At 41.5% G+C, this 26,058-nt stretch overlaps 1 protein-coding gene across 1 annotated transcript; it reads left to right on the forward strand.

Annotated features, from left to right (window-relative positions):
* The first annotated feature begins 3,654 nt into the window (after nucleotides 1-3,654).
* Nucleotides 3,655-23,212, forward strand: drd2l (dopamine receptor D2 like). The gene is made up of 8 exons (XM_040117972.1): nucleotides 3,655-3,767; nucleotides 12,179-12,569; nucleotides 13,476-13,585; nucleotides 15,723-15,859; nucleotides 18,563-18,780; nucleotides 19,334-19,417; nucleotides 19,658-20,012; nucleotides 22,339-23,212. Exons 1-8 carry the CDS (start codon nucleotides 3,685-3,687, stop codon nucleotides 22,533-22,535), a joined length of 1,575 nt encoding a protein of 524 aa, XP_039973906.1. The 5' UTR covers nucleotides 3,655-3,684; the 3' UTR covers nucleotides 22,536-23,212.
* Nucleotides 23,213-26,058: the final 2,846 nt, after the last annotated feature.

The raw sequence follows: 26,058 nt of genomic DNA on the forward strand, positions 1-26,058 counted from the left end.
TATGATGTGAGAAAGAAAGTCAAAGGTTATTTACACTGAATTTTAATTTTTTTAATTTCAGTGGAGTGTTGATGAGTAGACTGACCTTGTGCATAACCTGGATTACTAAATCAGTTCAATCAAAGGTTCGGTTAATGCAATGTAACCCCGAGAGTTTAAATATTTTTTTTCCCCGGATGGCTCGGGTACTCCTGCAAATTCAAAAGATGGGAACCTGCTGGCTGCTGGTGTGTCAGGGGTGCGCCAGGTCAAACGGTGTAAACCTGCCCGAATGGAAGCGAGCTTGGCTCTTTCTTTTTTTTTTTTGAAACTCCTGTTTGTGATAAGTGGACTGGAGTGGAGAATAGAGGGGTTAAAATGACTGGGGGGAGGGATTCCACAAAATCATGCAATGCAAATGAAATTTTTTTTATGTTTGTTGGGGAAACTGAATCCCCATTTTGATACACAGTAAAGTAGGTTTTTTTTTTTTAGGGTTGCTGTTGCTTCATGATGGTCACTTACTGGAGGTTATAGTACATCCACAGTTCATTTACTAGAAATGGAAAGAGTACTCAGATCTCTCTTAATCTCTTAAAAAATATATATATATTTTTTTAGTAAAACCAAAAGTATTGGAATCAAAAAATACCTAAATACCAAAAGTAGAAGTAACCATTATGCAAAAGGGGGCGTTTCAGAATAAAAAATATATATATGATGTGATTTTATTAGAATTATTGAGTGAGTGAATGTACATATCACTTAAATGCTGGAGCTGGTAAAGATGCAGATCATTTTAACTTTACTACTGTGTAGTTTAACATATGATAGTACATAGTAATTTATTTGCTGATTCTGTTTTGTATAATAATGAATCTGCAAAGTAACTAGTAACTAAAGCTTTAAAATAAATGTAGTACAACGTTTTTCTCTGAAATGTTTTGGAGTAGAATTATGAAGCAACATAAAATGGAGGTGCTCAAGTAAAGTACAAGTACCTCAAAATTGTACTTAAGCGCTGCACTTAAATTAAATGTTACTCAGTTACTTTCCACCACTGTTATCGACCACATCTGTTTTGTCCTAATTAGTTTTATCAGGACAATGAGTTGCTGACGGCACAAGCCGTGTATTCATTTTTGTAAACCCAAAAGTCAAATTTTCGGATGAACCTTCACAAATGGACTCAAACGGTCACAGTTAGTGATGCACATGCAGATCTGATGTGTGACGCCAATCCCGTCCTGTTGAAGATCTTTTATATTTCGATCAGAATTTCTTCTGTTCCATTCATGTTTTCATTTTGGTAACATCTGTCAGTAACAGTAAGTATCACAAGTTTGAGGGAGGGGTTTCACTGTGATTGCTCTCTTTATTTCTCTTTTAATGTTGTAACTGGTTTTAATCTGATGGCTGATCGGTGTATGAAGAGCAGTTTTATTAACGGAGTTCAATTTAAATAAATAAAATTAAAAAAAACTGATCGGATTCTATGTCTTACTCCTTGTCCTCCTCACTCTTCTGTATTTGATCTCAGGTGGTTGAAGATGTATTTAGATTTTTTTTTTTTTGCACAAGTAGAAGTAGAGAATTAGCAGCGCCACACAATAAAATGACTCTGTTACAAGTCAAAGTGCAGCCCTCCAAAACCTATATAGGTGAAAATATGTGGGCATAACGTGATGTATCATATAATCCGATTAGTATTAAGATCCATTACTGTCTAAGCATCTTTTGCATGTTACAGCCAGTGGCAGTCAAGTTCATTTTTAACTACTTTATAGTATAATGGTCAGTTGTTTAATCTATGACAATGCATAATTTTATAAACTGATCATGTTTTGTATGTAAAATGTTCATCCACAAAGCAGCTGTAGCTGTGAAATAATATAGTGGAGTAGAAGTATAAATTTGCATAAGTAGATGTATTCAAGACTGGTACAAGTACCTCAAAACTGTACTTAAATACAGTGCTTGTGTTACTCTCTACCACTGTTGATCACTGGGATATAGGACAGTTTTATTGTGATTTTGGACTCACTTCTGAATGTACAGTACCTCACTTTTTGGCGACTAAAACAACTTCTTTGAGATCCCTTGGCAAAGGTGTAATGCTGCCCTCCAATAGAGAGACAAGACAGGACAAATTCATTTGAGAGTGCAATTTATTAGTTCACGGACGTGATGACTAATTACAGGTAAATTAGGTATTTCGAGAGTAAGAATTAGCCTACATCCTCTAAATTAAGGAAACCATTTAAACAACTGATAAATGATCCTATCATGATTAGTTTTTCGTCCATTTTTCAATTCAAGCAGCGGTCAAAAGTGATTGTTCAACAAATGTTAACTTTCAGCGCAACCCCTGCTTCGCCGAGCACCCTGCTGACGTCTGCACAGGGACAGACAATAATGGCAGAAACTGTTTTTCTGCAATAATGTGTATATGCCATTGGATAAGAGGATTGTTACCACTCCCTTCTCTGTCTTTTAAATACAAGGGTACTGCAACGGTTAGCTTAGCTCAGCACAACAACTGGAAACGGGGAAACGGCTAGCCTGGTTTTGACAAACGGCAACAAAATCTGCCCACCAGTATGAAGCTCACTAAACAACACACTGTATCTTATTTGTTTTGGTATCAACCCGTAGAAAAACCAGTGTAAAAATGACAATTAGCCATATTAAGTAGAGTTATGTGCTCGATTATTTCTCGGGTCTGAGCAGCAGAGACTTCATGAAGTTACTTTTCCCAAACTAGCCGTTTCCCCTCGTCGTTTTCAGTCGTTGTGCTAAGCTAAGCTAACCAGTTGTCGGCTGTACAACAACTGTTTTGTTTTTTTTGACAGATATGATAGCTTTATTTATTTTTGTCACCTAACGTTTAACTAGAAAGCAAATAAGCGCATTTCCAAAAATGTCAAACTAAAGGTTAAAGGTGTTGTATAGTATAACTTAGGTATACCTAAAGGTATAGTATAGGTTGAAGGTATAGTATAGCCTACCTTTAATATACTTTAAAGTATAGTATAGTATACTTACAGAATACAGTAAGGTATAGCATATAGTACCTGAAGGTATGGTATATTATAGGTAAAAGGTATAGTAATGTAACCTATACCTTAATGGTGTAGTATAGTATACATTTAGTATACCTTAATGGTGTAGTATAGTATACATTTAGTATACCTCAAGGTATAGTATGGTATAGTATAGGTTAAAGGTATAGTTTACCTACAGAATACCGTAGGATATAGCATATATTACCTGAAGGTTTGGTATATTATATGTTAAATGTGTAATATATCGTAACTTTAAATGTGTTTTTGGCCTCGCCTCCAATATTCATGGCAGCCAATAGCATTTCGGTACTTCTGCCGCCGGAGCAACTCATTGGCGACTCCCCCCCCGCCACCACCACCAACAACACCATCAGCAGCATGCAGAAAAATCTGCGTGAACCCCCCCCCCCCCATTCCGCGGCTCATCTGGCAGACTCCCGCCGCGCTGACCCGGGTTCCGCCACCGACCACCGACACGGGGAGAGGAGGGGGAACCATGTTACTGAGGAGCGCGGACTCGGAGAGGGTGCGTGTGCGTTTGCGGGCCACGCACTGACTGACTGCCCGCCCGCCCGCCTGACAGACAGACAGACAGACAGACTGAGGTCAAGGTGGGAGGTTTTTGGCCGTAAACTGTCAGATGGGACGCTGCAGCCTGAGAGCCCGGTGTTGTTCCTGCGCAGAGAGCGGACCGGACTGCGAGCAGCTCAGCCGGGAGAGAGGGTAAGTGATTTAAAACGCTTTTAAGGAGGTCGATAGCCGGACCCTTAGTGCCTGGAAGCGACCTCAGTCAATTTAGACAAGACTCTCCGCGGGGAACCTGTTGCTGTGGCCCGTTTAACGCTTTAATAGGCCATTTATCGGACTTTTTTTCACGGGGGTATCGCGAAACCAAAAAAAAAACCGGAGCGCCGCCGTAAATTTTGTGACACATGATGGGTCCAAGAGTCGGTCGGTTCATCCATAAAGACGCGGACATCGCGCTGCTCCCGCCCTCCTCGGCGGAGGCTGTTTGCCAACATGTGGAAAACAAACGCCTGTTAAATAAGAGCTTCGATTAAGAAAAACAAAACAAGGACAAAGTAGAACGATGGCGCTGTGAAGAGAACCGTTCAAAAGTAGTGTGGATGGATCGTCAGTAAAATATGTAGTAATTATGTCATTGACAGAGGTCCAGTAGTGCCGCTAATTTTTCTGCTATAAGATGTGCAGAGGACGTGTATAGGACACTGTGAATGGACATGATGTTTACTATTAGACCCGGGATTCAAAGCCCTTTCAGGTTCTTTGTTTCGTCCCTTTCTCTCCCTGAAGTCAGTTGAAAGTTTGAATTTCATTACTCGCCTTTGTCTGGTTATATTCCTGCAGAGATGCTTTTTTCCCCCTTCATCCACATTTCTCTTTTAAGGATTCCCTATATTAAATTAGTCTTTTCGGGTAGTGTACACTACATAGCTGATAATGATGCCTTGACGAAATAAAATGATCTTCTGACTCCTTTTAGGAAGTTGTCGTTTGTGACGCCCTCTAGCGGCCAGCAGGCTGCAAAGCGCCTTTATGTTTGCCTGGGGGGGGGCGCATTTTCTCTAACTAATGAGGCTCAGTTGAAGGAAACTGTTTGAATCATACTGCAATCTTCCTAATATACCGAAATGTAAGATTTAGAAAGGCCAGATTACGAACTTATTTGGCAGCGAGTTATGTGGTTAATTGTGTAAATGGCGGCCGCCCCTGGTTATACTGACATATTTAATGTTTATACGAAATGTGTTTCCCCTCAACAGCCGCTGTTTGTCCCACTCCACTCCCGTTCTCGGGTCTGCACCCATCACTTTGGATCTGACTTTACCAAAAGCTGCAGCCTCTTCATCCTAAATAAGAGATGGAGACGATGCGAAAATTGCCTCCTGAATAAAAGACGCTGGCGTTTGGTCGGGAGCTCTCTGATCATGTTTGGTGGCGGGCTACTTATTGAAGAGGAGGTTTTTGGATGGAGCTGGATGTTTTATTGATTATCGTCTGTCTCAGTATCTCGCCTCTAGTCTTACCTTTAACAGATGAAGCACAAAGTCTGCCTCCCCTCCACTCAGCGTTACACTATTTGACCTAGGATACCCTGTCTCTAATGATTGGAAGACTGTTTTTCTTTCTTTTCTTTTTTTTTCTTCCTGTCTCTCCGTCTCACTCGCTATCACTTGAAGTCACACACTGCAGGAGTCACAAATCACAGCACAAGGCGTCTTCATCATAATTGGTGCCATAGCTATGCGCGGGAAAAGCTGATCGGAGTGTGCTGTGTATTACCATATGGGGAATGTGCAATTTCTGAGCAGAAAAGGGGAAGAAGAAAAAAAAAAAAAAAACCCCACATAATTAAGCAGCTGTACTTCTGAATAGCTGCTCTTGATCCAAATCCTTGTCGGGTTTTTCCTCACTAGAGATAACACCCCCCTGTCTGAAGAAGAAAAAAATGTACCTGTGAATTTTCCTGTGTTGTATAAGAAAAGACGCCGTCCTGCAATTTTATTTGTTTGCAAAAGTCACTGGCTGCTCATTAAAAAAAAACAAAAAAAAGAACGTGGATACGTGGAAGTGATTTGAGAGTAGAAATGTGGTTGAGAAGCGTGAAACAAAAGTGAATATTTTCTGCCCCGATCTCAGCAGGGAGCTGATTATACTGCAGCTGAACATCCACATCATTCCTGCCTCTCAGTGAAAGAAATGAATGATTTATTGCAGGTCAGCTCATAGCAAAGCTGGGGCAAAATGTGAAGGAGTCTTCTTTTTGGGGGGGTGGGGGGTGGGTTTGATGTATTTTTTTCTTTTTTTTGTTGCCAATGGTGTGGGGCAGATGAGGCCAAAGGATGTAATAGACCTGTCAAGTGTCTCCAGAGAGGAGTTACGGAGGAGGAGAAACAGGAGATCAGACAGGAGGAGGAGGAGATAAGAGAAAAGGATGGAGTGGCGAGGCTGGGGGCTGTTATTGAAGCGAGCTCTGGGAGGGAGAGGGCGTCAGACAACACGGGACTGAAGGGGGAAAAAAATGACAAGCTTGCTCCTTGCAGTTCAAATAAGGCATTACTTTTTCAAGACTGAAAAAGACGAAACATAATATTGCGATCCATGCCGGTCAGCAGAGGTTTAGTGTGTTCTTGCTAATCAGGGCTGTCGTTCACATCCATAATGTGCACTTCTCGCTGATTTTGTCCCGGGGGGGGCCGCACGATATGGCAAAACGGTTTTTCCAACAGCGACCACCCTTGTTTCATTATGCATTTATGAAATACGCGTGCCAGAGAAACTAATGATGGACCAGAGGCTCGGCCTGAGGTAGTAGCTGGGTCAGACGAAGTGAAGGTGGTACATTGTTTTTTTTTTTTAGTACTGTCAGTTCTCTGTTTGAAGGGAAAGGTCATCATGCAAAGAGCAAAACGACCTCTGAAAGGAGTAGTTGAGTAGTCAAGTAGTTGACTCATCTTCTCCACTTAACATCAAGTCATAGTAATATGGATCCATAAGTCCCACTTTTAAAGACTGCTTTAATATAAAGTGAGCAGAAGAGTATTTGTATCATTAAATAGCTGTTTTATTCTGTATGTTTGTGTCCTCACAACTTTTTATCTCCAGTCATCTCTGCCTCTGCCCTCTGAATGTGCAGTGCACTACCTCGCTTGAGCCTGCGACATTGCTTCCTAACTACTTCTAATATCTAATATATCTAGAGAGAGGGAGCACAGGGAGAAATAACATTACACACTTGATCCAGAAAAACAGTCATAGAGGTTGTCACGCTCGCACGGAGTCAGACAATGTTATGCAGACGCGGTAAAACAACTCCTCAACCGCTGTTCTCAGGCCAAGCGTATCCTTACAATGATTTGATCTCTTAAAATTCCACCTTAAGCATTACATCTTAGAAAGTAAAGTGGCATTTGGAGCCCTGACCCCACTGTTTGCGACGTGTACAACGCCATGATGTGGCTTTACTCTGGTGGCCACTTGTGAAATTAAATTGACCTCTCAGAGCAGGGAACGCTGATCCTCGTTCTGAAAGGGAAACCAATAAATTGATCATGTTAATGACGCCTTCCCCTTACAATCAATAAAAAACAAACAAAACTGCTCACTCCAGTTGTGTAGCAGGACATACAGCATGTGCCAGTCAGAGCTTACCGATTTATTATTTGAACCTCTTTGAGCTCTTTCTTTCCCTTCTGCTCGCGTATTGCTTTCAGAAATAATCATTTCCTTGGGCTGCGTCCATGAGCGAGAAATTCTGTGTGCAAAAAAAAAGAAAAATTGAAATCATCTGTTGTGAAGTTCCACGTTGCGGCTGCTGGTGGAAAGCGTTTGTGTTATTATTTGACGGTGGATGAAAGCGGTTGTCTTGCTCGGATGAAGCCTGCTGTAAGTGCTCAAGTCGTCATGTTTAAACAATAAAACGGGTGAACTTTCGGTGCTTTCTAAAGCGTTTTCTGATCGGCCACCTCTGCGGTGAAAGGCTTGATTAAGTCAAACTATGTGACCTAAAAATCTAAAGATCTCCAGGCTTGTTTTCAGATATATGAAAGTAATTTGCTTGGAATAATAGTTTGCATCTGTTGTGGTTTTTCCACAAAGAAATATGTAAGAGAGAATGCAAATTAATGCACCTTTACATCCACTACTGACGTGCGAAAATTACTACCCATCAAGTATTGAATAGACCAGTTTTAACACAAAGTGCTACTGAATTTGCACCTTGGGTGTTGTTTTTTTTATTGCTTCAGCAAAATCAATGTATTTTAGAGGATGTGCCACAGTCAGTATGGATGGATTTGACAAACAGAAGCAGCTGGTTCGTGATGAAAATGGAAAAGATGAAATGAACACGACCGTTTGTAAAGAATTCATAGGGAGGAATAATTATTTATGTCCTTATTCTGAATACATGCATTTTTCAAAGGCTATTAAATGAATGACATAACTTAATTTGCAAACCAATGTCACCACAAGGTCTTTTCGGCAGCTGTTCTGGATATAACCTTGTTAATTTGGCTTGTAAAGAGAGTGTTTGTGTCGTGTTAACATTAGTCGCAATAAAATATTGCCGCTTTTCTGCCTGTTCGACTTATTTGAAAGACGGTTTCATTTTAACACAAATGTTAGTTCCATTTAGAAAACGAAAATGAAAACTACATCAAGTGTTCTGGGCAAAGCCTGCCCCGATGCGGCTTCATTTCATCCTCCCCTCTGCTGATTGCTGTGACTGCAGCAGCTTTCTTGAAGCGCAGCACCGCAGTCTGTCGTCCAAAAGCTCTGTCCTGGTCTGGTGCTCTGGGACACCTCGATGGCAACTCACATCTTGCTGGGAATCAATAGGAAATGTGGACGCCTAATAAAGAAAGAAAAACAAACCTCTTTGAGTTTTGATTTTATCAATTCAATCAATATTTATATTAGTACTTTCAGATAAAATAGTTTAGTTATAGTTTGGGGGAAAAAAGTTTTTTATTTTCTTCCTATCAAGAAGATTATATTTTAGTACAATTTGTTTGTTTTTGTTTTTTGGTTTCTTTGTTTGTTTGCCTGATATCTCAAAAATTAGACATTTCAGTGAATTTTGTTGGAAATTTCTGCTAGAAAACAGGTCAAACAGGTAGGGCTGCAGGTAATGAATATTTCCATCATGGACTTATCTGTTAACAATTTTATAACATGTCAAAAAGTAGTAAAAACCAAGGGGTTTGGGGTTTGCAGCAGTGCAAACCCCAAAGGTACATGTTCACTAGTGTATAAGACAAGAAAAGCTGCTTGAAAAGCGATTCAAACAGTTAATCCATAAATAAACGGTTGCTGATTATTTATGTCAATTAATTAATCATCCCAGCTCAAATTCAGTTTTTGGTGCTGATGTTTTATGTTTTTTTTTTTTTGTTTGTTTGGTTTTTTTTGGTACTTTACAAGAAAGGTCACATTTGCACATGTTTGCTCTTTTCCAATGAATGACAACACACAAAAAAAAAATAATAATCTGGCTTTACCTGCACATCCAGAAAAAAAAAAAAATTTAATAAAAAAAATAATTAGAACATTAAATTCACAAGATAATGCAGCCTTGGCGGAGCTTTGACCACTCTGAGGGCTTTCCAGTTGTTTTTGTTGTTATTTTTTAAGCAGCTGACATTAGCCATTAGCCGCACGACCGTTCACCGAAGTGCACTTTAGCAAACAAACAGTCACCGTCATGGAGGCTTGAAAGGAGCTTCTCTGGTTGACCACCGGACCCGCCCTTCACTCCTGTGCACCCGCCCCCTGTGGCGGTTGGACTGACCTCTACCACAATACCGATTTCTGTGTACTACTCCCCATCAAGTCCTCCACGGTATGAAACACGGTGTGAAATCAATAAATGCGCCACAAAGGACAATGTCTTCGGGTCAACAGGTGGGATAGGTTATTGATTTGTTAGGCTCAGCTCGTCGCGGACGTGTGTTGATCAGCAATGCAGATCACAGGTCAGGGTCGGAGGACGACAGCTCATACGGTATGCACTGCGAGTACGTGATGGTGGTGAGGTGGTGGAGGTGGGTGATGTTGGGGGGGACCTAACTGAAATCATTCGTGACCTTGGGACTGACAGGAGAGTTCGCACAAGAGCGAGATACTGCAAGTCGCTAGTCCGTTTCAACTTTCCCGTCCGCGTGTAAATATTTTATGCAGCTTTTTGGATGCTGTTATAAAGCCTGGTTGTTAGAGTGTGCCAGAGCAGACGACTAGAGAGGTAAGAAAGAGGAGGAAAAGTTCTCACATATCCCCGTCACGTCTCTTCTCAGCAGAAACACAGAAACCTTCAGCAGCCGGTGACTAATGGTGAGTTTTAAGCAGAGGTTTGGATCGAAGACCTATTGAAAATGATGGGTTCCTTCTGTCTCGTTTCCCTTTTCATGGTCTACCGTTAACTGTGAAAATGTATTATTATGAAAATGCTGTTTCACAAAGCCAGCCCACAAATTTAGCTTTATGGTTTTGTGATCTCAGGCTCAGTAAGTATGGTTAGGTGTCTCCATTCATTGTTTTGTTTTTTGTTTTTTCAACTCTTTTTCGATTCAATTCAATTCAAATTTGTTTATAATGTGCCAAATCATAACCGAGGGCCATGTAGAGCAGGTCCAGACCGTACTCTTTTTAGTTATATTTACAGAGACCCAACATTCCCCCACGAGCCAGCACTTGGCGACAGCCGCAGGGAAAAACTCCCTTTTAACAGGTAGAAAGCTTGAACAGAACCCGCCTGCCCCGACCGGCTGGGTTGAGAGAGGAGGGGGGGGTAACAATTAACAATAACAATAATGAGACTAATAATAAAACTAATAATTATAATAATAGGGTGAATAATAATACTAATAAAACTAAATATAATAGTCATGATAATCATAATAATTGAAGCAGTGGGCATTGAGCAGGATCCTTCGATCTTTGAACTGAAACGGTTCTGGAAATGTCGAAGTTTCCACTACAATGTGCCACACAATGTGTTTCTGAATAGATTTACAACGATACTTCGCTCACACATTAGCACTCATAAAGCAACCGCCCCCCTGCAGGCCTCAGTTGTTGCTGTAAAATGTTTGTGGTTTGCTCCTTCGCACAGAGCCAAGGCTGCGGCCCCCTTGGATTTGACAGTTGCAATGGACTCAAATAATGACAAAATAAAAGATCTTTAACCGCCCCTGTAGGATGATCCATTTCTCCGTGGTCCATCCTTACACTCAAAACCGTCCCCAAAATGTGGATAATTCCGTCCCAGTTCTGCACCACCCTGTCAAGCTTGTGTACAGCTGTGGGAGTGACAGCTTGCGCACGCCTCCTGCTTTTCCATTGGTCGGGAGAAGAGCTCTGTCCTTAGCTCACTTTTCAAATGGGATTAAACCAATTATTCACCAGCCATGGCTACATATGAGCTGTGGATTAGTTAAGCTTTCATGTCCCAGGGGGACGTTTTGTCTTAAAAACAGCAGTCGATGAGTAATAAATACAAAAAAAGCACAGCAATGAATAAAAAGGTGATGGTTAAAGATATCCCTTTGGAGTTCTTTAACTACTAGTTGCTCTGTGGTGCAGTGTTTTTGAGTGACGTTTCTCACATCCGGCCGTTTGTTTTATGCCATTCTGCTGATCTGCTGATTTCTGGCAGTGATGCATCAAAAGAAACGTAGCAACGCGCCAACAAAAGCCGAAAAAGAAGAGGACTGTTTACAAGCATTGCATGGATGTAAGCGATGCACGGTTTAAAAATATTTATAGATCTAAAATATTAGATAAAAACGTTCCGCTTTGGATAATAATTTCTATCTGATATGGTTCAATTACCCGGTTAACAATCCTGCTTCTCGTACTTCACTCAAAAGTCCATTCTCAGTGTATGTGCAGTGGACTTTCCACATCATGCCTGTGTAATTTACATTTTCAGACCGTGACTGGTTTTTCCACACTAGATGTCACAAAATGATCTCGCACGCCAGCGTCTTGATCTCAGATTTAAAGTGAGCACAGGGAGACTTTCCTCCTTCAGCAGATGGATGTGAAAACAGGCTTCTAGTATCAGTGAGGGTCAAACATCCATGTGAAGTAACAATGAGTAAATCACATGTGTGAGCTGAGAGGGACTTTATTTAATTGGTTTCGTAAATGTTTTATGAGGAAATCTGTTTCTGGGTAAATTTAAAATGAAGGACGTTTTTCAAGGATAAGTCAGATGACATAAAATCTTGCTTCGTAAAACCGAGCTGTTGAGCGTTTGCTGTCTGAAGTACTTAAGAACTTGAAATGAACTTTCATCCTTTCATCTGACTTAATTTGTACTAAAACAGTGACACTGATAGTAGTTTACCCCTCCATGAAGCTGAGCTCTTTCCTTTCAGTCGACCTTTTAGAAAACCGGAGGCCAATAATAGCCTGTAGAGGGCTAAGAGAGCTTTTATCGCTATTTCAGTCTTTGGTTTAGAAAAAAACCGGGCAATCTTGACAGTGTGTACCTGTGTGTGTATATAGGCAAGGTCGGATCTATGGTGAAAACGCCAAATTGGGTTCACAGTGGGTAATGAAGGGTCCCATTACTTTTCTCTTCCTCTCTTTGTGTCATCAATTTTCAGCCATGTCCACTGGAGCGAGATCATGACTTTACTCAATGAGTCAGAAGAGACCTCCCCTCTCTCCTTCCCTCTGTCCTCCTCGGAGCAGAATTTCTCTGTCTTTGTCACCCATGACCCCTCACACTCCCCCATGTCCTTCCCCACCTCCCCCTCCTCGCTGACCTCCCCCGACTGCACCAGCTCTCCTTCAGCCTCCTCCCCTCCGTACAACTTTTACGCGGTGCTGCTGGTGCTGCTGATCTTCTGCGTGGTGTTCGGTAACGTGCTGGTGTGCGTGGCGGTCTCTCGGGAGCGCGCTCTGCAGACCACCACCAACTACCTCATTGTCTCCCTGGCTGTGTCCGACCTGCTGCTTGCCACGCTGGTCATGCCCTGGGGCGTCTACCTGGAGGTAGGAGGCTGTGTGCTAGTGTGGAAAACACACTCACCTTGATGCAGTGGGAACTAAAAGTAGATTAAAAATGTTTCTCTCTAGATTATGCGATATTCCATCGCAGCAGATGCAAAATAGACCGATTTGTAGTAGGTATAGCAATTAAATGTAATTGATAATTTAACAAAATTTGATAACTGGGCAACTCAGCAACTCACGATTATTTCCATTATCAATTTATCTGCCAATTATTCTCCTGACTGACCATTTTAGAGCTATAATGACTAATCAATTAAATAATTAGTCAATCCACATAAAATTCACTGGCAACTATTTGGATAATTGATTAATCATTTTAGTTATTTTTGAAGAAAACAATACCAACTATTCTCAGGTTCCGGCTTCTCAAATGTGAGGATTAGATGCTTTTCTTTGTCATAAATGAGAGTAACCTGAATATCTTTGGATGTTGGACTGCTGGTCGACTAAAACAAGAAATTTTGTGGGCTGTGGGACATTATAACATGCCTTAGACAAAATTATTAGTCGATTCATCGAGAATTGAGAAAACAGTCACCGATAAAATGTGTGTGCAGATAATGTCGGGGAAACCCATCACATTTTCCAAAAGTTCAAAGTCGTGTCATCACATTCTTGTTACGTCCAATCAACAGCCCCGAAACCCAAAGATGTTCAGTTTACTATCCATGGAATCAGCTAATGTTTGGCGTGCTTGCACAAAAAATGATTCCGATGGTTAATCAGTTGTCAAAAAAACGACTTTCAGATAACAGATTACTTTCCTGTCGATTACCCCATTGATTAATCAGTACTAATTAGCCATCAGTAATTATGAAAACGAATTGTCTGAGCAAAAGTGAATGAAAAGTGTGTTAACCACAAGGTCACTTTGTGTCGTTAAAGGTGGTGGGAGAGTGGCGCTTCAGCCTCATCCACTGTGACATCCTGCTCACCCTGGACGTCATGATGTGCACTGCCAGTATCCTGAACCTCTGTGCCATCAGCATCGACAGGTGGATTCTTCCTTTGACTTTACTCTTTGCTCTTACTTCAGTGCTTAGTTTGCCCTCTTTGCTGGGTGTGTTCCTCGTTTTTTTTTGATGTGTCTCATCTTATTTATTGGGCTTTTAACAAACACACTCGTGAATTTTCTCTCTTTTCTTACAATTTATCTCTTCCCCCCCCAAACTTCCTTTTCAACAGGGCAAGAAGTTAATTAATGATAAATAATTTCACTGCGATTTTTATCCAGAAAGAAGACCAAAATAACAAAGATGACAGATAATCAATAACTAATTTCTTTACTTTGTAGTCTCCCCTAACCTTGCTCTTTATTGGTGCTGGCTGGGTTAAACGGAGAAGGTCTAAACAAAGAGCAGGCAACATCTGTGCCCGCATTTACACGCACAAACACACACACGCACACATCAGCTAAAACCTTTAATGATGCATCCGTCGTCTACCTGTCACAGAGCCGCAGGGCAGAAGCCAGCAGGTAATGACAGTTTTCCACCGCCTCTCTTCCGATGTCCTCTGCAGTCATTAGTGTTCATTTTCTTCCTCTTGGAGCAACGAGGCTATATTTGGTGGTTTGGTGTTCCACCTGGTGCCCTCTTCGTGGGTCCAGGAGGGGGTGACAGGACGCCCAGCGGGCCGGCCATCTGCGGCTGCGTCCTCATTCATCTGACAAAGTGACACATTGAGGCTGCACCGGTTGAGACTTGTGTTATTCGGTGTAACGACTAAAGATAGAGTCTTAATTGTTCTGTCGAAGCTGTAGACGATAAAATAGGCACTGCTGTCGGAGAGCTGCCTGCGCCTCATGCCCCAGCAGTTTAAAATCAAACCGCGACTGCAAGGTTAAAGCGCTGACAACTTTAATTTGAGGGTTCTTACATCCATGTCAGATTAACAGTGTATGAGTCGTAGCCCTTTTTATGCACAGTCCTCCAATTTTGGGTGATTGAAAGTAATTGGCTAAATTAACATAAGACCAAATAAAATCATCATGCTCAGTGTAATTATTGTATAATCACTGCTGCCGATGTTTTGCGATGGCTTTAGGGACGGTAGTACCTGCCTGTCAGTCTTCTCCTAATGACTTTGGTGATCCCCTGACCTTTCATCTAGAGCCGTCATCAGGCAAGGAAAGGCAAACATGCAGAGTTTCTTCCTTGCTAGGATTTGACAAAATTCTTCATAATCAGTTTTGGGACCAAATTCAGCTAAAATGCAATACTGCCCTTTTGTCTTCTTGAAGTGGCTGTGTACAGCTGCAAAAAATACCTTACAAAATAGCAACAAAAAAAAAGAGTTCTGCAAGGAAAATCATTGAACTGCGCAGTGCCTGCATCATTTCCGCAGGACTCCTTCACAACACCGACTAATGCTCCCGAGGGGCTTTTTTCTAAGAATCTTTAGAAACATTAAATTGCTGCAGCTATGTTGCAGATTTTGACACCTGAAACAACAAAGACTGCCTGGAAATTGAATCTACTGAAAAACAAGTTTTACCTGTAGGGTCTTGGGTAACTCTCCGATTCTACCTTGCAAGTTACTTTTTACTTTTTGCACATTTGCATTTGTACATTTTTCTATTCGCTTACTCTGCATTTATTATCATTACTATTCGTAGTAGTTTTGTATAGTAGTTTTTACTATTTTACCTATTTACTTCCTCTTTCCAAACTGAGGAACCCTGAGCAAAGCCATATCTCGGTGGGGATCATTAAAGTTTCTCTGATTCTGATTCTGATTGTCGGTGACCCTCTGCCTGCAGTCAGGATCACGGCAGCTCGCTGAAGAGGACTGCTCACACGTGCACTTACAGCAGGCGACTCTAATAGGTTTTGACCAGCTGGCAGTTATGTGTTTTGTGTCCTTGAGGCTGTGAAACAAGCGGTGACAGCTTTAGTCTGTTTGAAGGTAAACCGGTAATTTGTTTGTCCGGGCTCTGAATTAAGTGCTGGAAGGTTTACTTTAAAATATGCGTGAACATGACGACGTGGTGATAAAGTCTGAAGATGCATGAGTATGTGTTTGCTCTGTATTGACGTGCGTGTTCAAATAAAGGCCCGGTGAGTGTGTGAGAGGCATGCTAATGTATTATCTGTGTGTTTGATGTATCTCATTGTGTATGTTCCGCTGCAGATACACAGCGGTGGCCATGCCGATGCTCTACAACACCAGATACAGCTCCCGGAGGAGGGTGGCGGTGATGATTGCTGTGGTGTGGTTCCTGTCTTTTGCCATCTCCTGCCCTTTACTGTTTGGACTCAACAACACTGGTAACAGCTACATCTGATCGGTCCTCTCAGGCCAGAAAGTGTTACTGTGAGATGCATCCCTACAAAATAGGGGGTACTTGAAGCTTAGAGCTTAGAAGGTGCAGTGACCACTTGGGGGTTGTGCGGTGGCACAGCTGGTCATAAATTGGACAATGAGTTAACACAGTTAATTCAAGGAAATGTATTTGCGCCATCCACTCCTGACACAGGACTGACTGGAAGCCATTCTGCAACTCTTTTGTGGTGCAGTTGATAGTTCTTCAGAGCAGCATTAAATAAAAACTGAGTCAAAACTCAGCACTGTCAAGACAGTTTGCAGTTGGTCAACAGCACGAATTTCTGTCAAAACTGATTTTGCCGTGGCTAGTAAATCCACTGATCGTGCTGACTCCATTATAATTTATTGGGTTTTGTCTGAAATTTTTGTCGTTTTAAAATCTGTTGTGACTAGACTCTTAGGCTTTGTTCACACTGCAGTCCAATCCGATTTGTTTCTCGAATCAGATCTTAATATTTATAAGTGATCAGATCGGATTCTTTGTGTCAAGACATCACCAACCTATCTGCATGGGTTGCTGTGGTAGCGACGTAAGCGTCGCTGTGCTGGTGATGCAGCTTTCCAACATGGAAGCACGAGAAATGGAGGTCCATCATCTCGACCTCCAAACAGTCGCACTATCAAGTCGCAGTGCAGAACTCCTACGTCGTTCTCTGTCCTCATAGCACCAAAAAACTATACTCTCTGATAGTACGCTGCAATTTCAAAAACACCTCCAAATGTCATCTGGATCCGATTTGAAACAATATTAAATATTAGCACCCCAAAATATTGCAAGAACAGCATGTGGCACCGATCTAACTGGAAAATTATGACTTTTTCAGACTTGGCTGTGGCTTTCCACAACACCCTAGATATTTGTATTGTATGAATTGCTACCATGCCACACACGTGAAGACTTTGCTTTTTGAGAGGAAAAATGATTTTTTTAACTTTTTTTGGGAAAGAAATTTGGAGACCTAGAAGAAAAACATCCTTGGCTTTCAGCATTCATTTAAAGCGGTTGCTGCGTGGTCATATGTGGGGCCCGTGGCCTGTTTTTTGCACCAATCCAGGTTCTGTCGGGGAAAAAAAAGTTTCTTGTAATGTATGCTAATTTAAGAAATGAAAATCGGGTCCTTGGTGGCTTTTTTAGTCAAGAGTTGTTATAAGATTTTTTTTTTTATAACTTAGCAATATTGTGTTGTCATGCTTCGTTATCCGATGTGTCATTTAGAAAAGGAAAGAGTCAACTCACTAATAGAGCATCATGCGAACTTTCTTATGCACACACAGCCTTTTGCATCTGTCCTTGAATTTGATTATATATCTCTGATGAGATAGAAAATGCAGTAAATCAGCGCCCTTTAAACTCAATATCCATCAGCACAGACACACGCGGGAGTGACAGGTGACGTCTGCCCTGCAAACAAGCGGGCATGCATAATCCTCGATCCGTTTGTTTTCTCACAAAAGGAGCAGGGGTGAAGATGCACAGCAGCTAACCTCGGCCTTAATGAGGGCGGCTGTGAGGAGGGACTCAGGCTTTGAATGTTCTCGCATTGAACTCTGAGGAAACCACTTGAGAGTGAGTGGAAAACAAGGAGTAATGTGAGGGTTTGGCAGCCTCACCTGTGGGTCCAGACACAGCAAGATACTGGATGATGTAAGATCAAACCGTGAAAAACATATCACTCTCCTCAGTGTTTGGTTGCTCATAGATTACAACACACTGTTTGAAAGATACTGTTGGAGATTTTCTTTCAGTTCTTGTGCCAGTGTGTGTACTTAAATGATCAAATTGCATTGCCTGAGCATCATCAGCGCCTTACAAATGCTAAAAACTCATATGAAAACAGCATTTAGTGCAAGGGCCATTTAGTAGCTGCTCTGGAGCTTTAGAAAGTACCACATTGTCTTCATCATCAAATGGAGTTTGCCCATTTGTCATGGAATTGTACCTCCAGCAGCAACTAAACGCGTCTCTCAAGTGATGTTTCTGTAAGGTCAAGAATGAACTTAAAACGTCAGCATTTGTTTTTTGCAATGGGAGGAAATAGGTTGACATTTTAGGGAATGCTTATTCACTTTCTGGCTGAAAGTTAGATGCGGAAATTGACGGCACTGAGCTACACCCAGGAGATGGTTAGCTTAGTTTACTAGTGAAGCAAGGGGAAACAGCTGGCCTGGTTGTCCGAAGGATTAAAAAAAACTTACTTGTTGTGTCTTGTTTGTTTAATTCATATAAAACCCAAAGTGTAGAAATGACACAAGTAGTGGTTTTGGGGAGTTATGTGCTGGACTATTTCCTGGCTGGGTACGGCAGTAGGCATAATTTTTAGTTTTTATTTTTTAACTATCGGACAGAGCCCAGTTAGCCTTTTCCTCCTGCTACTAATCTTAACTATATACGGTATTTAACGGACAGTCTCTGGAGCGGGAATCAAGATTCTTATCCGTAACTCTCGTACAGAAAGCAAATAAGCCTATTTCCCAAGATGGTGAACTTTTCCTTTAACATATTTCTGATTAAAACAAGATTTTGGGCCACGAAAAAAAGCACAATTTGGCAGATCTGAAACTAAATTGAAATCCTGTAAAATCCCCTGTAAGTTTCTGTACAGTATTGATCCTCCGCATTTCCCTCTTTTCCATCTCTCCATTAGCCAGCCGGGAAGGCACCACGTGCAGCTTTGCCGACCCGGCCTTCGTGGTGTACTCGTCTGTCGCCTCCTTCTACGTTCCCTTCATCGTAACGCTGCTGGTGTATGCGCAGATCTGCGTGGTGCTGCGCAAACGAGGCAGACGCACCGCCCCACCGCGCAGACACGGCCTGAACGCACCAGGCGGGGCCGAGGCGGGAGAGGGTCATCGACACAGAAAGGTAGAATCCATAATGTCATGTCAACTGAGAACACCTGTGAGAACAACAATGTTTAGCTGCAGACAGTGATTATAATTGCAATGATTGACCCTGCGGCTGGTCAGTTTTTTGTATATTTTATTGAGTAAATCATTCAAAAATGATTTCCTCAGTAAGAACATTTATTCCTGCTAAAAGTCAGTCACCACCTCAGTATTTAAAGTAGTTGAAACAAATGAACAACGGCAAATTACAAATTATTGTGGAGTCATCATTAAACAAACCAAGGCTACTGTTCACTAGGCCAGCAAGAGCAGTAACAGTACTACTGGGAATCTTCAGCTTATCATAGATATATCAGTATTGTGTATATTTTGCCTGATATGTAATAAGAAATCCAACTAAAGGTTTTTATCAAAAATCTTGTCGACTAATGTATTGTTTTTTTTTTTTGTTTGTTTTTTTTTTTACACTCTTTAAATATTGATACCAGCATCAATCTCAAATATCCAGTATGGGCTGGGGCTCTTCTCCAGAATACTCCTTTTCACTGGGTACGCCCCTTCCCTTTCAGAATAAGTGCACACAACCAGAAGATGTGAAGTTATGCACCCTGATCCTGAGACCCGCCACTGCAGCCCCACAGCGCAAGAAAGTGGCAAGTGCCTTGTCTCTTTACTGTCACCTTCCCGTTTTTCCTCACACACTCTGCTACCCCTGCAGGGATGCTCTGCTTGCTTCCTGTCATCCCGCTTCTCCCTCCCGCATCCATTGACGTCGCACTAAGTCGGTTTTTTCCCCCACTCCTGTTTCATCATTACAATCAAGCAACCACACCTTTGTTCTGTCCCCCAGGGCTTACCTCCCTCACCTTCCTTCCTCCCTCTCTGTTTGTCAGACCCTGGTGAAGGAGGCGGTGGTTCATCCCCTCGAAGCGGAGCCGGGTCAGTTCCTGCCGCAGACCGAGCCGAGTCTGGCTCCCCCCCCAGCTCCCCAGACCTCCTCCCACTCGGCACGGGCGAGGATCTCCCTGTCCATCTCAGTCGGACCCGCCCCGGTTCTTCCTTCAACCGTGACGCGATCGGCCCTGACGCCTCGCCCCCCCACCCTCGAGGACGGCATGAGGGGAAGTGAGGGATGGAGGGAGCGCAGCGGAGCCAGGGAGAAATGGGGGATCACCAAGGAGAGGGCGAGAGGGAGGCTGTCACAGCAGAAGGAGCGGAAGGCGACACAGATGCTCGCTATTGTGCTCGGTGAGCGGAGGGAAGTGCAGACTAATTGATGAGGTGTTCATCTTTGGACCCTGTACGCATCCTCCCTGCACTTGTAGCCTGTCTCACTGTGTGTGTGTGTGTCGATGTGTGCGTGTGTGTGTGTGTGTGTGTGTGTGTGTGTGTGTGTGTGTGTGTGTGTGTGTGTGTGCGTCCACAAAGCTGTCTACTTTTTATACAAACAAACTAGGCTATGTGAAGCATAATGACATAACTAAATTTGATATCCTCAAGTAAGAGATGGAGAAATAGTTCAGCCTTTTGAGAAATTACCTTGTTTGCCATCTAACTGAGAGGTAGATGAGAGGATCGACACCACCATATCATATTATCGTGAAATATGTGGCTGGAGCCAGGAGACGGTTAGCTTAGCTTAGCTTTGCACAAACAGGAAAGCCAGCCCGGGCTCGGTCCAAAGGAAACGAATCTCACCTGTCAGCGTGTCTAAAGCTCACTAGTTAGCACTTTATAACTCATTATATTTTAAGATTAATATTTCATCTGAACTCTCAAGAGAGCGAATAGGTGTGAATCTGAAAATGGTGAGCTCTCCCTTTAAACCCACAAAAAATTCAGTTTTCTCACAGAATTTTAATGTTCCTAAACTGAGGGTAAAACTGTTCATAAACAGAATCCATTGGAGTTTTCCTGGAAAGAGTAACAAAAATTCTTATCTGATATAATGAGCGGTTACTTAGCAGCAACTAACACTTGCTCCATTTACCTTATCCCTTAATACCAAAATGCATAGGCCTTTCTTGGAAATATCCCCGTAATTTATAGCTAAATACCAACTAATTTTATGAGGAAATCTTTCGGGAAATTAGCTGGAATATACGGGACCCATAAAAGAAAGCATTAACAAAGAAACCAATAAAAAAATCTGTATTAAAATCTGATTATAAAGTCACTTTTGTAAGTTGTACTTATTTCAGTAAGAGACAACTTGTTAAATCATGACATCGTTTGCACAAATTTATATGGCCTCAATTATTTATGGCTTTTCATTTGATTATATTTTGTTTCTCGCCCACCTCATCTGTTTTGTGATTTATATCTATGTATTGTTTCAGCAGTTTCATTACTAATGCAGAAGCTGGCAGGATGATTCATTAACGATATCCCTGCGTATTTTTTTGCCACATACACACAGTGCTAAAACACAAACATTTACTTGTTTAGAACAGGGATCACAACTGTTGTACAGGCCACTGACAATAATAATGTGACTGTGTAAAGTTATGCAGCTGTCGGGCACATTTGAGCCGTCGGTATTCAGACAGGACTTCATGTGAGGATTTCAGATGAGCCTTGTTGAAACCTGCTCCATCCTTCCTATCAGAATGGTGCAAAATATTACTTACTACTAAATAAATACCGAGATTGGAAGATGTGAGGTGCGTGCAAATATGTGAGTGTTTCTACTTGTCCTTTCCCAAAAGATTTAGGCAAGTTGTGTTGAGTATTTAAAAGATTCCTGGTTACCTGAGTCCCTGTAATATATTTTTTCTTTTTCGTATTGATTACCTTAAAACTTCATTCCTAAAAAAATAAATCCAGCCGCTAAACATCAGAAGAGAGTTTGTTTGATTGCTTTAAGTCCATTTACACATTATTTTCATACCATTCATTATCATTAATAGCATACCAATTAGCCAAAATACAGTACATGGCGAAACTAATTTCTGCAAAAAGGTTAAAAAATTCCCCCTCCAGCACGTCGAAAGCTCACTCATTAACACATAATATCTCATCTATTCAATCCAAACAAAAACTAATCTGTAAAAATTCTGAACTGTGTTTTTACATGGGGGCTATCTGCCTATCTATTTATTGGTTGGGAGCTGTGACCCCCTGGAGTCTCCACTGGTTGCCTGGCCTGAGTTACAACTCGAAGGCAAATGAATTGCTTGCAATTACCAAACACTAAGACACGCATGCGGCAGTGAACCCCCCTAAAACCTCATCATGCTGTTTTTACACTGAGGTTTTTGTCCAATTTAACAAATGAGATTTGATGTGTTAACTATTGAGCTGATTTTTTATGCATAAACACTCATCTGTTTTGTGATTGATATGACCTAGCTGCTGTATTGCTGCGATTGGGATTGATAAAGCATTTTCTATCTGTCTAGCTATCTATCTATGTATTGTTTCAGCAGTTCTTTTACAAATGCAGAAGTTGGCAGGATGATTCATTAACGATATCCCCGCGTAATTTGTGCCACATACACGCAGCGCTACAACACAAACACACACACACACGCATACATGCACCCTCTAATCCGCTTCCTGTCCTGTTGCACAGGTGTGTTCATCATCTGCTGGCTGCCTTTCTTCCTGACACACGTGCTGAAGGCCCACTGCAGGAGCTGCTGCATCTCGCCCTCACTGTACAGCGCCGTCACCTGGCTGGGGTACCTCAACAGTGCCGTCAACCCCATCATCTACACCACTTTCAACATTGAGTTTCGCAAAGCCTTCATCAAGATCCTGCACTGCTGAGAGACGCAGTGTTGAAAAGTTTCAAGAAAAGAAAAAAAAAGGCCTGACATTGGTTTGAGATCTGAGGAGAAAGTGAGTAGAAGAGGAGGTAAAGATCAAGAATAAGACCAAGTTTTTATGCACAGGAAGAGGGGGATCACACAGTAGACTGGACGACTGATGACTGAAAGCGATATAAGTTTTCCAGAAAATGAAACCGGCAGGTAGGACAAAACCGGGGAAAGACACGAAGAAACAAACGACTAGACGATCACAAAAAGGAATGTGCGACAAGTAAAAAACAGCTAGAAGAAACCCAAACAAGCTGGACACATTCAATGAAAAGAAGACATGCACTGTGCTGTGTACATATACTCTGTAAAGGGAATATGTGAGAACTGAGGATCTGGCAACAGGAACCCGACTGTTGACTGTCTGAGACGTGACTGCTTTACTGGAACGCTTGTTTCACATCAGACTCTGGCTGTTGTGTTTTCTTATAATCCCGACAAACGGCGGCTTGTTAATTGTTTGCATGTGCTCAGCTCTCTCAAAGGTCTGGAATAAGTCATATCAGAGAAAAAAATCTTTGACACAAGAGTCCAGCACAAAACTTTTTTTTTTTTTACTTTGTGAAAACCCACTGAAGTTACATCAAGGCAGAATTATTGATTTGGTGACTGAGCGCAAATTCGAAAATCAGCAGACAGTGAACTAAACGTGTACATTTTTTTGCGTGTGCATACATGTAAAGTTTGGTGTTGTAAATAATCATTTACTTGTTTAGAACAGGGATCACAACTGTTGTACAGGCCACTGACAATAATAAAATAAAACATTCCCCTTTAGTGCTCACTCTGTTTTGAAAAAATCATCATCATAATGAATTGAAACAACTTTTCTTGTCCCATTGGAGATTTGTTTTGTTTTTTTTACCCAAGATGCTCATGATACATAGTATTTCTAGTAAATTCAAATAAAATGAGTAGAATAAACAAATGTATCTGCAAAGCATGATTGAAAGTGCAGCTGGATACAAAATACAAGCAATTTACTAATTCTTTATAGAATTGTAACGTGCATTTTACTCACCCTCTGCAGTGGCACAGGGGGTCGTAAAAAGCACCAAGCTCCCCAGTGACTGTGTAAAGTTATGCAGCTGTCGGGCACATTTGAGCCGTCGGTATTCAGACAGGACTCCATGTGAGGATTTCAGATGAGCCTTGTTGAAACCTGCTCCATCCTTTCTATCAGAATGGTGCAAAATATTACTTACTACTAAATAAATACCGAGATTTGAAGATGTGAGGTGCGTGCATATATGTGAGTGTTTCTACTTGTCTTGTTACCTGACTTACAACTCGAAGGCAAATGAATTGCTTGCAATTACCAAACAATAAGACACAAATGCGGCAGTGAACCCCCCTAAAACCTCATCATGCTGTTTTTACACTGAGGTTTTTGTCCAATTTAACAATTGAGATTTGATGTGTTAACTATTGAGCTGATTTTTTATTTCTGTATGACAGAGATAGACTGGCTGTTTCCCCTCGCTTCCAGTCTTTATGCTAAGCTAAGCTAACAGTCGTCTGACTCCAGCTTCATATTTAACAAATAATCTTCCCATCTAACTCTTGGCAGGAATGGAAATAAGCGTATTTCCCAAATTGTCAAACTACTGCTTTAAATCCCATTACAATCATTTTTACACTATAATACCATTCAATGCTATTAGTAGAATTTCAAGTAGCCAAATCGCAGCCTGTGGTGAAAACTTTAAGAAAAAGAAGCAGAGGTCATCGCAGGACTTTGAATGTAGAGATAGTTTTAGGTACCTGATGTAGGAAGTTGAGAAGAAAACCTACAACCTATATCATTCCATTTACTAGCTTTAGTTAGCTTGAGCTTTCGACCACAACTGACAGTAACGAAAGATTCATCCCCCCAAGCGCCAGAAAGTTTGACTGTCACAGGAGAGAATATAAATGTCTGGCTTATTGTCTGTGACTGGCAGCTTCCTGACAGTAGCTCTGCTGTCCCGTCAGTAAACCCCACGGATGTGCCTCTGCACAGAATAAAACAAGTGCTATTAAGTTGCAAATGCTGCTGCACCCCGAGGGCTGCTGCGGAGAAGCTGAGCTAGAGGTCCTCCTCTCCTCCCTTGTCTGATACCACGAGGAGGAGAAGCTGTCGGAGCCGTGTGTATCTGAGGGATTCAGATCCGTGCAAGTTGCCAGTCAGCCTGACAGGGGTAAACTAGGACTCCGACACCGGCACAGGCTCAAATGAAGCCTGCACACTCTCTTATTCATCAATTCGGTCAGTGTAATGGGCAGGTGGGGGGGATAATACAACTCGCTCCCCTTGTGAACAACAAGCAAGCAATGCAGACATTTTTCAGATGTCAGCACATGTTAGTGTTTGGTTGTATTAAAGGTCCTTTATCTGGGGTGGCCCCAAAGTACACAAAAAAAAAAAAAAATTGACAGTAAAAAACATAATCAAAACAACAGCAGCTCAGGAGATGTTTTAGCAAGACTGAAAAGATAGTGACTACAAGAAAATAGAAAACTGAGATTTTACAGAACAAAATATTAACAAAGACATTTCACTAAACAAATATAAAAAACAGAATTACAGAATATTGTAATGCTCGCGACATGGATTTATCACATCACTGCTAGATTGAAATCCACCAATCAGCTACAATATTAAAACCAGTTACCGGTTTCAGTGTTGTGGCTGATCGGTGTATCTCAACAACTCTTGGATGGACTGGCACAAAATTTTGCACAGACATTCATTGTCCCCCGAGGATGAATCCTACTGACTTTCCCTCCATGGCCACAAGGGTTTTCAGTTAAACGACCGAACAACTATTGGATGGATTGCCCTGAAATTTTGTTTCAGACATTCATGTTCCCCTCGGGATGAACTATAAAAACTTTGCCGATACCCTGACTTTTTCATCTAGTGTCATCATCAGGTCAAAATGCCAGTTTGTCAAAACCAGTGATATTCACGGCAGCTTCAGCTGTACTTTGTGTTTATTGCTAACCAGCAAATGCTGGAATGCTAGCCCGCTGAACTAAGATGGGGAACCTGCTAAACATCAGCATTTTAGCATTATTGTCAATGTTAGCATGTTAGCATGCTGACATTAGCATTTAGCTTGAAGCACTGCTGTCCGACATACAGCTTCACAGAGCTGTTATAGCATGGCTGTAGACTCTTAGTGTTGTTTTGTTTGGTTGGTTGAGCAAGTTTTAGGTGTTTGCTTTGTGAATTTTCTTTTCTGTTTTCTGTCTCGTGTTATGTACATAATTTGTTTTACATAAAATATGTTTCAGTCTCTCTTGTCTGTTTGTGATGTAAAAAGGCATATTTTGTTGTCGGTTTTGTTGTTGTTCTAGGAAAACATGAGTTTCTGTCTTGACTTATGCATTTTTCAAAACTCTTTCAGCTCTTGTGTGTTTATTTCTTGTTTTTTTGTTTTGTTTTGTTTTTTTTTACACTCACAGCCCCCAGGTTGATCATTCTGTAG

This window comes from Xiphias gladius, chromosome 22, assembly GCF_016859285.1.
Source record: "Xiphias gladius isolate SHS-SW01 ecotype Sanya breed wild chromosome 22, ASM1685928v1, whole genome shotgun sequence".
NCBI lineage: Eukaryota > Metazoa > Chordata > Actinopteri > Istiophoriformes > Xiphiidae > Xiphias > Xiphias gladius.